Below are 13,809 nucleotides of genomic sequence, written 5' to 3'. Positions count from 1 at the left end.
AAGAGGGGAGACCTAGAGTGGATGTAAGGAAAATGTATTTAAGTAATAGTAAGGATAGTGAAGCAGTAGGACAGGCTGCCCAGAGAGATGGTTGGTGCTGTGTCCCTAGGAAGGGGACTTGTTCTTCAGGGCAGGAGGCTGATGGATACGCCACTGTGGCTGTCAAGGCTGTGGGAAAAGAAACATTGAAAATGCCAAAGGTGATGTGTACTGAGGTAAAAGCTTTTATTACATCTAGAGCTACTTTTTGGCTTACAGAGCGTCACAAATTACTTTGTGTTTAGCCTTTGCATCTTCCGGTGCTTCCTGTAGCTCTGCAGATCAAGCTACGCTGAATAAGAAGAAAAGGAAAGAGCAGTGATACCGGATTAGTACAGCACAACAAACTCTCCCAAGGCAATCTGGCAAGGTAGTGTGTTGTCAACTCCGTTCGCTCAGTGTTTTGCAAAGGGATGATGCTGTGTGGGCAGAAGTGTACTATGCTGTGCTCAGTAATGCTGGGCTGAGGGGGAGTAAATCCTGTGTCCCGCTCTCCTCTACAATGGCCATCAGAGGGCGGCAGCGCTCCAGTGAAGAGCGAGCGCTCCCCTGCATGGCTTGTGTGCCTTGGTTTGTTTTCAGCAGGTTGAATGAGACTTTTTAGCGTTGGGAAAAGAGAAAATAAACATGAGTTTTTCAAGAGTCCTGTTCAGTAAAGTTTGCAGCGAGCTGAGCTCATTCATAAATGCATAGCACACCTTGGGCTGCACAAAAGGGGAACTAAACTTGAAGTCAAGCCATCGATATCAGCTTACTATTATTAGACCAGATGTCAGACCTTGAAAATACAGGTAAGCTTTTGGGTGCACCAAACTCTCCTCAGGTCACCTCTGACTAGCGGTAAGTCAATGTCTAATTCCAAGCTAAGTTTAAAGAGGCATCTTTGGAAACAAGTAACTTTCTAGCAAGTAATGCCCGATTTTGTTTTGTGCTCCATACCTTGGTGAGAGCCTCGTTTCATGCAGAGGATGCATCTCCTTAGCTGTGGCGTTAAAATGATAATCAGAACTCCCAGGCCTCCGATACCAGCTGCCACAACCCCAATGATTGTTCCAATAGATTCTTCTATACCAAACAAGCCTGAGGGGCAAAGATAGACAGAGAGCAATGTAAGGTGTCTTTAAAGCAAGCACATGCAATGCAGCTAGTGCGATTTCTGCAGTGTCAATAGGGAAATTACTTACTACGGTATTGATTATAGGGATGTCTTGCCTGACATGACCCTTTATTTTACCTTTATTATTTGTTCAGACTGAAGGATGATTTGGGAAGAGCCTATGGTTAGGTTGGCACGCTAGAGTGGACTTCAATAAGGATTATGGAATGTACTGTGAGCACCTGCCCTGTGGTGCAGAGTCTGCTAGAGGAAAAGTGTATTTGTAGATAGAGGGAACCGTCTGGGCCTTGGTACAAGAGACTGATCTGGGGGGCAGCCTTGATCTGTGGCGCCATTCATTTATTTGTAAATTCTATTTCTCATGTTCTCTTGTCCCCTTAATTTAGGTGTAGTGCAGAAATGACACTTTTCATCTTCTCAGGAACACAGCAAGGCAATTACATTGGCTGGGGAGCAGACACTGCAATAGTAACATGCACTACAGAGAATATGAGATCAAGCCAGTGGGAGACCTCATAAGATACATGGTCAGGTCCTTGTGTACACCTTGCCTTGTTAGTCATGCTTTAAATTGAGTAGTTATGTAAAAATTAGTAAAGGAAGAATTCAGGCTCCAAAGGGCAAAGGCCTAGTGAATCTCAGTGAGTTAGAAGCTTTAATAGTGCAGAAATGGCACTTGCTCTTAAAGGTGCTATTTTTTGTTAGTTAGATAATGAGATAATAAACCTTTTGATGTGTTGATTCGTTGGGACTGAAATGTGTTCAGCATATATAAAAAGGAAAGCTGCTTTGACATTTCCAACTGATAAAGGCAAAACAAGCTACCTCCGTGCTTAATGTGCCTAGTGTATATTTGTGATGCTAAGAAAATATTGCATGGCAGTTTTAAAGCTTGGATTTTAATGGGACTGAAGTTAAGCAGAACTGATACAATGCAATCCTTGTGCTTCACCATGGGATTACTTATGTCATCCAGAGTTAAGGAGTGAACATGCAGATTAGTGGGTTGGGGAGAAATAATGTCAAAGAAAAGACTGGGGAGCTGTTTCCTGAGGTGATATCTTGATACCAGCCACTCAGGGGGGGGTCTGTGATGTGTACACAAGAGAACTTCCCTGACAGTTTTGTTCTTACTACTCACCAACGTTTGTGACAGAACTATTTCTTCCCTTTTTACTTGTAAATGATCCTTGCTACAATAATACCTGTGTGATTGTTTCTAGGAGCAAGCCAATCAAAAATAACATCAAACATTACCTAGAGCCCTCCTGATCCTCAGCTTTGTCCCATCTCCTGTCATCACCTTCCCATCCGGAAGTGTAACCTCACAGAAATAGATACCGTGGTCACTGGTAGTCACATTGAGGATCACCAGGGAAACAGCACCTTGGGATAAGTCTCCACTCATGAAAACCCTAGAATTATTTGACAAAATGGTCATGTTGTTTTCTTGTAGGTCTGTCTTCCCCTTTTCATCTTCTTTGTACCACCTTGCTGTCAGGCCAGTCAGGGAACGGCGCTGTGGGCTGTTAAAGTGACAATTTAAGACCACAGTTTCACCCTCTTTGGCTTTTTCCTTGGCTGGTGTTTGAGTTACGAAAACTTGCCATGGCTCAGGTGTTGTCAGCAGTGGAACCTGTGTTCTCCTGTGAGACAGGGTTGCATTCTCTTTGCTCACATTTCCATCACTAACACCAACATCTGCACCAGAAAAGAGGAGAAAGAAGAGGGGTGAGGGCAATACGATAATAACTGTTTGTTCCTGGCCCATGACCATGGTGAGGAACGGCTCCTGGGCCTGAGGGTACTCACTGTTATTTCAATAGTGTTTCTTTCCCTGGTTCCTGCTAAGATTACATTCATGTGTGCAGATATGAATGATCCTCGTTCCCTGCTACGCTTGGGGAGGATTATTGTTATTGTCCAATGGCTTTGGATGAAAGTTAGAATTCATTCAGACACATTTTGGCCTGGAATTTTAACCTCCCACTTTTCACTCCTAAAACTCTCAAGATCTCAACTGTTTTAAGATATGAAATCTTGGGACCAGAGGAAGAAATCTCCTTTGCTAGGGACTGAACTCCCAATCGATGCTATCTGCAACCTTAAGGGTGGCATCTTAGTATGCTGCAGGTATTGATACTGAAAATACTGGTGTGAATGAGTTTTTCTAGAATGGTTATATGCTTTTCTCATAGGACACAAAGATTTTATAACACAGTAATTCCTAAAGACAAAGTTTAACCAGTTTGAAGAGAAGATTTTCAAAGAGGCCAAAGCTGAGAAGTCAGCATGCTCTGAACAAGTGGGAAAACAAAGTCCTTGCTGAAGTGCCTGCATGAGAATATTGAAACCTGATGTCAGAGGGAGAATTAAAGGGAGGAGAAGAGATGACCTGGTAAGCCAAGGGAAGCTGGTGGTGAGTTGCTGACTGAAGTGTATTATATATCTACTTTACAAATAGGGCAGGAAAGATGAGAGTTGATTATTTGTTTGCCTAGCATTAAGTTGGTCAAGCCATTCTGCCTGGGCAATCCACTTTCTGTAACTATTTTTCAGCAACTTAGAGCTACTGTGAGTTTTATCATGTTGGTTTCAACATACAAGTTTTGAGCTGTTGTGAAAACATTCACTATATGAAATAGCCAACTCCATTTTGAGAACCAAAATCCTGAAACACATAGAAGGCACACCTGAAGACACTGCCATTTTATCATCTTTTTAATTAAGAGGACTCCTGTCACTGGCTGACATCTGTTCTTTGTGAAGGGATCACTTTATCCTGCTGCTCTTTGTTATAAAAATATAGACTGTCTGCCCATAATAGAGATTTAAATCTGCCCTCTTTCACACAGATGCTAATCATAGTATCAAGCAGGCTCGAGCTAGGAGCAATGCAAGTAGATCTCATTTCTGGAACCAAGCCTGGACTGAGAAGATGAGAGGAATAGTTGCTGTCTCAAATCCTGAGCTGGAACAAAAACAAGGGAAAACAAACCCTTAAAAATAAACCAACAGCATTAGCCAAGAAAAAAATGCAAACCAATTGTTGGAAAAAGTGTTTTTTTCTGATGCTTTGTTTTACTTGCACAATTCAATGCCCTCCTGATGACTGCAGACCATTCCAGGTGAAGGTCTGGATTCCCCAACATCTTGAGTTGTTCACTGCCATAAAAATGATGTGGAATGCTATTGTCTGGGCCTGCTAATGCTTCTCAATGACAATAGTCTCTGTACTTCAGTGACAAATGTCTCAAGGCAATGGAAAACCAACTCCACTGATGGTCAGTTTGAGAACTGCTTGAATGGCTCCTCCAGGCACACTTGGGCAGGGAATTACAGTTGTATTCGTAGCTATTGTCATTTATGACTTGTATAATCATAAAGTAGGACTGACAGTTTCTGTCAGAAGGCAGGGCTTTGTTGTGCCTTATAAAAGGATGATATGCAGCATCCACAGTTAATTATTGGACAACAGTTAACTCACTGGTGTAAAAGTATAGGAAATACAAGCTGGCTAAGAAATCTGGTGGCAACTTAGCGTGTGATATTTCAGCTCTCCTAGAATGGCTCACAGGAGATGCCCACAGAAGATGATACGTTGTGTGAGCAAAGCCCATGTCATAAGGCCCAGAAGAAAGAAAATAAAAGAAAGACAATTTTCTGGAACAGAGCGATTTTGTGAGACAGTAACAGCTTCCAACACCCTTTGGTCAGGAATGGGTTTCAGTCATGGACAGCAGAGAGAGATGAAGAGAGAAGAGAGATGAAAGCACTACATCATCAAATTCCTGAGTGGTTGGAAGGCAAATAATTTAACCACATTCCCAGTGTTTCGGGTTCATCGCAAATAAATAAGGAGAAAAGGGATGGGACCAGCTGATGCCTCAGCCTGGCTCACCTCTCAGTATGCCAGATTTGGTGTGCTAGGAGGGCATAATCCTAAAGGAGGGTATCATTTACACACCTGTGTGAGCAACTTGTGCAAGTAAAAGAAACAGACAGCCTGAGAAAACTCTTCAGAGATGTATGGTGACTCATGATTTTAAGTCAAAATTGAAATTTTGGCCTATTTAATGTATCACTGATCAGTGGCAATTGGCAGCCTGAGAACCAGGAACCCAAACACTAATGTACTTCTGAGTCCTTTAAAACAAGTAGTCATTATTAAAAAGACTGGATGAAATATTATCATGTCCCTACATTATCTTACCCATGGGCCCACTGGAGCTATACAGAGTAATCTGAGGTTCAGATATTCCCTGTCCAGTTAGACACACAAATAGTGCTGAAGAGATCATAGCAGTACAAGGAACAATGTACTTTGATGTTGCCTCTGTTCATCTGGAATTTGATTTACGCTGCCTGTTATGAAAAAACTGACCTTGTCATCTGTGTTACCCCACAACTTTGATTCAATAAATATCAAGTAGCATATAGTTTAATTAGGAAAATCAAAATGCAAAAGGAAGCTCTATCATTTAGTCCCAGCTCTGGGCGTGTTCAATAGGAAGGTCACAGCACAGCTTCCATTTTTCTACCTTTCTTTCATTGTTTTTTCGTAAGGTTACAAATCAGGAACATGCTAGTTCAGTGGTATTTAAATACACAATGCCCTTATCATATTGGCATCTGGCAGCATACTAATGCCAAATGCCTTGTTGAGACTGCTTCAAAGCTTTTTAAGTTGGTTACTTCATTAGCAGAATGATGTGCGGGTCTCCTCTCAAGTGGGTTGCAGGCTCAGTCCCCCATGGAGAGGAATGCAAGGCTTTATGGTGAAAGCACTTTGGCTAGGCAGAGTACCTATGGCATGAATGATCCTGTGAAGACCTTGACAAATGATTAGATGATCTAATAGGTCATTGTAATACAAAGTCATTTGTTATGGCCAGTTTTCAACCACAGGGGTGAAAGCTCTCTGGAATTTCCTGTAATGTGACAATGTGCTCCACATTTTCCAGTCACAACAGGGCACCTACTAATCCGCCAGCCTACCCTTCACGCAATCCACAGGTTCATTCTTTCCCATGTAGGGTCATATCTTGGCTGTAACTGCAAAATACACAAAGCGTGGTGAGATGAGGTAGAATAACAAAAGAAGTGATTAAAATATACCTATTCTCTCCTCTAGCTTCATTTGCTAGCTGCCAACAGCATCAAGGAACCAAACTGGAGGCTGGAGGTCAGTGTACAATATGACATTTCTTGTTGTGCCTCCTTTCCTTTGTTCACACTCACCAGATGAAGAAGAGGGCAAACAGGACTTCCAAACCACATAGAAATCCTCACGCCCTAAAATGACCATATTCTGTGTGACTCTGTTGGCTTTAAAGCTCAACTTCATACTGTGCTGGTACCATAAGAGTGCTCTAAAAGCTCTAGGCAGTTCCCAGTTGTCTGTGATTAAGCAGTGAATGACTGTTCATGGCTTATCTCAATTTATATGACTTTTGCCCTGCACTAAGATCGATTTTCACAAGTGGATGTGAATAACAACCTTGTGAAGACAATTGGTTGCTAAAACATCAAAGAACCAAAAGTAGAAATGAAACTTCTAACAATGAAAAATACAGGCAAACCTACTCTTTCTGGAAAGACTTCCAGAAAGAATTCTATCCCGGGGATCAAATTCAAACACATATTAACATAAGCATGTATTAACTAAAAAATAACAAATGTGTAAAAAAACATGTTTTAATGCAGTGCCCAACACTGGATATAGATTTCCTGCATCCCGAGGGAGCCCTTAGAGGAGAGTGACTTTTTGAAAGAAAGGAAGAGAACCTTCCAAGCCAAGCTTTAGATATAAACTATATTTATTCTAATGAAGGAAGGAATTTTAGTACTCACCCACCAGGAGGAAGAAAATGAACAAAGGCACTGCAGATCCATAGGGCTTCCTAATGTGCTGGCTCATAGCTGCTGGAATATATGATCTCGCTAGCAGCGTAGGCAAAAAAAGCAGCATAGGTAGCGCGGGCAAAAAAGTATGTGTATGTTATTGCAACAGGACCTCACATTGTGCCCAGTGAATGTCACACTTACTAAAGTTACCACAGCCCTCTGCCTGCTGCCTGGATGGCAGCCATGTCTGAAGTCACAACAATGACTTCCTGGGGGCTGTTCTCATCTGTCCCGGAAAAGATGCCGAAAATGCTCAGAGAGCAGTGGGAAGATGATCTTTTTGTTAGTTTTTTAACTGTTTTGACATCATTTAACCAGAAGTTTGGGCTTATGGAATGTTCAGATGTTCAGAAGGAGATCTCCCTTTGGCTGAAGTCCTTCACAGCAAAGGCGAGCAGAGAGAGATTGGATTGATTTGAGCAGCTGAAAAATAAGCATCCGTATTCGTCATGGAAGGAAGTTATGGGAATTTAGTATTTTTTAGGCTACATACATACCCACAGGTAAAATATATTATCCAAAGTACTTTTTGTTTGTTCTGTTTTTCCAGTGCAGTACAAATCCTTGCTATTGAAAAGTTCATTACTTCAACTCTATTTAAGCAAATCTTGTCCATGCCACTAGATGGAAGGGAATACCGGTCAAACAATTGGCTTATCTGCATCCAAACCTACCTGCTGTATTCTGCAAGTGGAAATCTGAGCTTGCAGAAAGGCAAATACATAACACTACTGTGTGGGAAGCGCGCCAGCAGCCCTAAAGCCCCACCTGTAACATGCAGCCTGGCCAACAGCACTGCAGCTGTATGGAGCATATGCCACTCCAGTTAGCTGGCTGACACCTCTCACAGTGCACCTGTTCAGAAGCACACTCAGCTAATGATTTTGTTTATCTTTAGGACTCTTCAGATAATGGAATTGTACTTGAATATCCATTAAAAACTCTGCTCCACACCAATCAAAACGCACGCGCTGCACATTTCTGATAAGAGAGGCATTAGGATTACTGCTTTTCTTAGTATTTCAGAGCAAAAAAGCCTTGCTGACCAAACGACATCAGTATTTCTTCTCCTGGTGTTTACAGAATGGTTGGTCTTACTTCAGTGCCTGAAAAATCATAGAGATTACTCCAGGAACATGCTGTGTGGCCTCACTTTGAGAGGTGGGTGCAGGTGTGGATGCCACAGTATGTGAAGGACATAAGGCTACTAGAGAGTGTCCAAGGGAGGGCCATGAAGATGTGGAAAGGTCTGGGGGGCAAAGTGTATGGAGAGTGGCTGAGGACCCATGCTGTGCTCAGCCCAGAGAATGTTTGGTGTTATGTTTGGTGGCCCTGCCAGGCAGGGGGGTTGGAACTACATGATCCTTGAGGTCCCTTCCAACCCGGGTCATTCTGTGATTCTGTGAGAAGAGCTGAGGTGAGGCCTCATTGAGTCTGGCCAGCCTCAAGACAAGGGAATACAAAGTGCTCTAGGTGCTGCTGGCTATCAGTTGAATGTGATGCTTCTCACATACCTACTTCTACACTCTGGAGACACTTAGCAACACTACAGCTGTCCTGCCTGGGCCTATGGCTGGGAGGGAACGTCCATCACACGGACTTCTGCCACTCCGGCTACCCCTGTCCCCCTGTAGGTGTCCCCCTGGAGCGAGCTGACCGTTTAACACACAGCCCCACTCCGACCGCTACCCACAAGCGGGGAACGGGGCCGGCCCCTCCCGTCGCCCCCGGGGCCTAAGCTACCTAAGCTCCCTAAAAGCGTCGGTGAGCCTGACCCCGACCCGTACGTGTGTGGGCGGGGGGAAGCCCCCCGACGCTAGCGGGCGGCCCCAATCCCCGGCCCGGCCTCCCGCCGAGCCGCTCTCCCCTGGCAACCGCCTCCCGTCCCGGTTCTCGCCCCGCGGCCCGGCCGGCGCCTGCCCCTTTAAATGGCGGCCGCGGCCCCGCCGTGCGCCCCGCTCAGGCAGTTTGCGGGCGCCGCGCCGCTCTCGCCCCCCTCCATGGTAAGCGCTGCGCTCCGCGCCCTCCCCTGCTCTTCTCCGGCCCCGCCGGTGGGCCCCAAGCCCCGCCAGCCCCCTCGGGCTGCGCAGGTAGGGGCGGCGGGGGGCTTTCCCTGTGGGAACAGCGGGGTGTGGGAGTCCCGAGCGACGCCTCCGCCCTTCCGTAAAGTTTTAGGGGGCGGGCGCGGGGAGGACGGGGCCGCTGCTTTGTGCCCCCCGCGGCGACTTCGGCCTCGTGTCGGGGCTCCCCTCGGAGTGGCCGCGGGGTGCCCGTGGTTGAACTTAATTACAGAGCACCGGGTCGGAAAGTCTGTGTGCGGCGTTAAGATCTGTGCCTGCGGCGTGGGGTGGTGGCTTGGGACGGCTGCTGGAGGTCGTGGTGAGGCTGGGCTCCCTCTGTGCTGAGAACGCGGCTTTGCCTTTTCTGTTGCTTCTCTGTTACCGCTCTAGGCGGCGGTTCCTGCTTCTTAGGAAGGAGTGTTGGTGTTGCTCCAGTTTGCTGCGGGGCTTGGGGCGAAGCTCTTCCCCTTTCTCAGCTGCTCGGCTTCCTTTTGTGAAATAAAAGTGACATCCCCAGTGAAGAACGTTGTTGCTTATTCTTATAAGGTAGAGCTGTCTGTCTCTGAAGTGCTGCATCTTATTGTAGCAAGGCATGTGTGTGTGTGGAGGGGGATGGTAGTCCTTTCCCAGGTAAATAGTGGTAGGGTGAGAGGTAATGGCCTCAAGTTGCACCGGGGAGGTTCAGGTTGGATATTAGGAAGCATCTCTTGTCAGCAAGAGTGGTGAGGCATCGGCACAGGCTGCCCAGGGAGGTCGTGGAGTCACCATCCCTGGAAGTGTTCAAGAACAGTGTAGATATGGCACTGAGGGACATGGTTTAGTGGGCATGCTGGATATGGGCTGATGTTGGTCTTGGTGATCATAGCTTAGTGATTCTGTGATTTTTCATGGCTTTTCTCACTCTTTTCGAGGCCCTTCAGATCTTAGAGATGCTCTGTATGTTATGCGCTGGTGTCTCCTATTAATGTTATTCAGGTGTTACATGCCTGTGTGACTTCAGTGTGTAGGTTGAGGTGCTGCTGAGGGATTAATATGCTCTGATAACAACGTAAGTAATAATTAAATGCAGCACACTATGTAAAAACAATTAAAAGCCTGTCAGTTGGGAGGGTTTCCATGCCACTCACCTGGATAAATCTGGCATGTCAAGATTCGTTTAATACACAGCTCTTATATGAGCTAAACATCTTATTTCAGGACCATTCTCTTCCACTGTCCAATGACATTGCTCGCTTCTTTGTTCACAGGAAGTTGATGAAGTGGATCATGGTGTTACTACCCAGCTGGTTGCAGATTCACAAGAGACTCACAGCTCGTGCACAGAGAAGATGCAGGTTCCTGCTCAGTATAGCTGGAGTGCTGACTGGAGCTTTTGGGTAATGTTTTTCCCCAGTTTGTTTCTCTATCTATATCCATATGTTTATGTACTAGCTTTATATACCCCTTCTTCTCAGGTTGCTTTGTAGTCATGAATTAATGAAGTGTTCTTTACCTATGTAGCGAGGTAGATAATTTGTCATTATCATCTTACTAAAGTGTAAGCTGACACTGAGAGGGAATGAGGTTGTTTACCTGATGTCATGTATCAAGTTAGTGACAGGACTTCAGACCTCTGTGCCCAGTCCTGTCTCCCAGTTTCTTGCATGGTTCATGAACCTATCCAATATCCGTATGCCTTTAGAAAGGTACTGTTGATGCTTAGTCTCGAATAGGCTTCCTTAGTGTCTGTTTCTTGCTAGGTAAGCATGTGTTTTTCACAAATGTAAACTTATTCCATAAAATAGGAATTTGTGAATAGGAAGGGCAAAAGGGAGCAGAGAGGGGGGGGGGGGGATTCCTTTTGCTCTTCTCCAAAGTGCTGCTTCACTAATAGTGGAGAATGTAATAAGAAACACTGTCTTTAACACTCTGCCCGTGCTTTTGGTGGCTGGTTGGTTGGGTTTTTGTTTCTTTTCCCCCAGTATCTTGATAGAAGGTGAACTTGTAATTGTGGGCTTAGCAATGTCTTTTGCCGTTAGTTTAGTGGATGGGTGGTTGTTGGATAGGAAGGGGTTGCTGTATGCTGTATGCAGCAACAGGTGTGGTAGTGCCTGATTTCATCAGAGGTTTGGATTCCCTTCCTCAGAGATCTGACAACGTGACTCAGGTTCTGCATCAGGTCACCCCAGAGTGAATTGTGCACGGGGATATCCGCTGGACTGCCACATCCTTGTCCTGATGAGGTCATCAGGGTGTTCGTTGTGCTAAGCAGGTGAAAGATTAAAGGCCATAGGGAGTCAATAGCAGAGGTGTGACCAGGACTGTGGGATAAGATTTCTAACTCTTTTCTTAATCTAATTTGTGTCTTTCTATCACTTCTTTTAAAGCTGAGTGGATGTTCTCGTGGTGAGAACGCTGATTTCACATCTCAGATCCCAGTATAAACTAGTATTTACCAATAAACACATTTATACTTTTAAACTGAGCACCAGCAGTCTGGACCCAATATAAATGGGTGAGGCTGAATGAATCCCAGTAGGGCTGAGAACTGCTTTGTCAGGGAGTGCTTGGATCATTCTGTTTTCTACTCTGTTCCTACAGAGACAGAATGATAAAGGGCCTTTGGCCTGTTCTCAGCTTTACCTCTGTACTCAAATAGGTAGCAAATGATGTTGCGTAGGCATTTTAACTGTCAGCTAAGCTCTCGTAAGATAACAAATTAGTTTGTGGAAACTAACTCTGTGGTACATAAGCTACCAGCTGTGTCAACAATTCTTTGTGTGAGAAAGAAACGTGTTTAGGTTGGGGTCAGTTTAGTGGACTTGCACTTAGCAAGGACTTGCTAAGCTTGGCATTCTGAAATTTATAAGATATAACTGTGCTATGTTTTTTAGATTTGAGATGCATACCTGAAGTTAAGGTTTCTTTGAGTAGAACTTTAGGCATGTATTTTGTGCTCAGTACATTGTGTGTCCTCACAGCGTCGTTTTCTGCCTGCCCACAACTTCTGCGGGGATTTGGATTCTTCAGCCCTCTGGCAGCCACAAAAAGAAGTGGGAAGTGTTCTCTGGTGTGTTTAAAAGGTTGCCTTATGCCTAAGATTTATACTTGAAGGCCTTGGTATTTGTTTGAAGTTCATGTTTATCTGGATGGATAAATATGACCTTGTACTTACGAGGAGGATATTGACACAGTTCTCTAGTAAGGTGCTGTGGATTGCAAAGTTCTAACAGTGCTGTTTGTGGCACTGATCAGTTTTAGAAAACCACTATTGATCTGTTTATAGGAGGCAGTGCTACTCATTTTCTTTTCCTCTAGGGGACTTAGAAGTAGCAATAGACAGAATGCTGCAAAAGGAAGGCAGAAAAAAGGTGTTTGCAGCTTCTAATTAAAGTGTTATGTCATTGGCATGTTTCCCTGCTCTTCTAGACAGAAAATGTGTTTTAATAACTTGCATAGTTGATGATCAGCTGCTTAAGTGTACAAACAAACCATTATAACTCCCTGAGTACTGAGTCACAGTTGATGTGTAGGTGATAGCAGGGAAGACAGCTTGCTGCAGTGGGCAACGTGTGTGTCATTAACACTTCAATGTGGATGATCTTAGTGTCACGTGCCAGGTTTGGATTTATTACTCTCATCCCTACCTTTGAGTCAGTAAAACTAAGGAGTTGTTCCAATAGCAGAAATAGCCTATGGTACTACTCAGCTATCAGCTTTGTTGCCTGGCTTGTTTGCTTTCAGCCATTTTTTTTTTTTCTTTTCCTGAGTATGTACTGTTGTTTCTCTGATGGAAGCCAAATGTCAGTGCTAAAGCCTAACTGGTTTGACTTCAATTTTTCATGGATTTGAGTGGGAGTAAACTGTTGTGCCATGCCTCTGAAAGTCAGGCCAGGTATCATTCACGCTCTGTATGTGTTGTGAGCACATGCAGGTAACAGCAGACTCTGATGGGAGCCTCTGGTTTATAATCCCTCTCTCCTGACAATGGTGAGTGGGGAGAAGGAAGAGCAGCGGGGAAGAAGAGAGCAGAACAAACTCACTCTGTTATGCCTGACTTTATTATTATTTTTTTTTTCACCCCCAATCTCTAAAAAAAAAAAAGTCTGGACAGCTTCATTGGTTTTTTATGTTTTGGGTTTTTTAAGTCTGTTCCCCAACTAGACTTTTGTCATCTCATGGAGTAAGAAAAAGGCTTGCTTGGAAGTTTCATCTCAGGATTTTCCCTCTCTACTGGACCTTTGTAGAACTTGCATCTATTTTTGATGATGTGGTTTTGACATCCACAGGTAGAAATGAAGCTTAACTTCCAAAGACTCTTTGATTGTCATCATCTGGAATTTTTATCTCAAGACTCTGAATCTTTATTTTTTTTACGCTTTTTACATTTTTTGTGCTGAAATATAATCAAGTTTAACATCCTTGGAAGAAGAAATCTGTGGAAGTCTTGACTCTCCCTATCGTGATGAACAAAAAGATAAAGATGGACAAGGAAGCTAGTGAAAAGGATTATTGAATCCAAAGTGAGCATATGCTGTCTGGGAAGTGTTTTCGGTTAATAAGCAGTCAAGGAAAGCTCATAGATGTATATCATAAGAAGGATGCCAGTGGAAAGAAGGAATAAAAAAGTAAGTCCTTCCCTTGTCACAAAATGGTAGGTAGAAAGAGTTGCTGAAATTAAATAGGCATCTCCCTGGAAAATGCTTT

General features: G+C 44.2%; 2 protein-coding genes across 11 annotated transcripts in view; one reads left to right on the top strand and one right to left on the bottom strand.

Moving 5' to 3' along the window:
- Positions 1 to 201: 201 nt before the first annotated feature.
- LOC107320165 (uncharacterized) lies at positions 202 to 7,274 on the bottom strand. 3 transcript variants are annotated; one of them, XM_015875820.3, is made up of 4 exons: positions 7,010 to 7,274; positions 2,414 to 2,857; positions 979 to 1,119; positions 202 to 331 (listed from the first exon to the last, which is right to left on the bottom strand). In XM_015875820.3, exons 1-4 carry the CDS (start codon positions 7,125 to 7,127, stop codon positions 327 to 329), a joined length of 708 nt encoding a protein of 235 aa, XP_015731306.2. In that variant the 5' UTR covers positions 7,128 to 7,274; the 3' UTR covers positions 202 to 326. The 3 variants fall into 3 exon arrangements, with proteins under 3 accessions (XP_015731306.2, XP_015731262.2, XP_085401501.1); XM_015875776.3 differs by having other exon boundaries at positions 202 to 326; XM_085545375.1 differs by lacking the exon at positions 7,010 to 7,274 and adding an exon at positions 6,155 to 6,303.
- Positions 7,275 to 8,970: 1,696 nt separating this feature from the next.
- GRAMD1C (GRAM domain containing 1C) overlaps positions 8,971 to 13,809 on the top strand; it is a 42,657-nt gene continuing 37,818 nt past the window's right edge. For 3 of the 8 annotated variants that reach the window (XR_014945374.1, XM_085545134.1, XM_015875640.3), the window contains exons 1-2: positions 8,971 to 9,153; positions 10,371 to 10,499. Coding sequence is in view for 7 of the 8 variants with exons in the window: in XM_085545134.1 (XP_085401260.1) it covers positions 8,992 to 9,153; positions 10,371 to 10,499 (291 nt within the window). In the remaining variant the exon portion in view is untranslated. Of the gene's footprint in view, positions 9,670 to 10,370; positions 10,500 to 13,809 lie in introns of all 8 variants that reach the window. The other 5 variants (XM_015875660.3, XM_015875650.3, XM_085545157.1 and 2 more) reach the window with 4 other exon arrangements.

Source organism: Coturnix japonica, chromosome 1, assembly GCF_054131305.1.
Source record: "Coturnix japonica strain WE chromosome 1, WE-NBRP24, whole genome shotgun sequence".
Lineage (NCBI taxonomy): Eukaryota > Metazoa > Chordata > Aves > Galliformes > Phasianidae > Coturnix > Coturnix japonica.
This window is presented reverse-complemented; position numbering and strand designations above follow the sequence as displayed.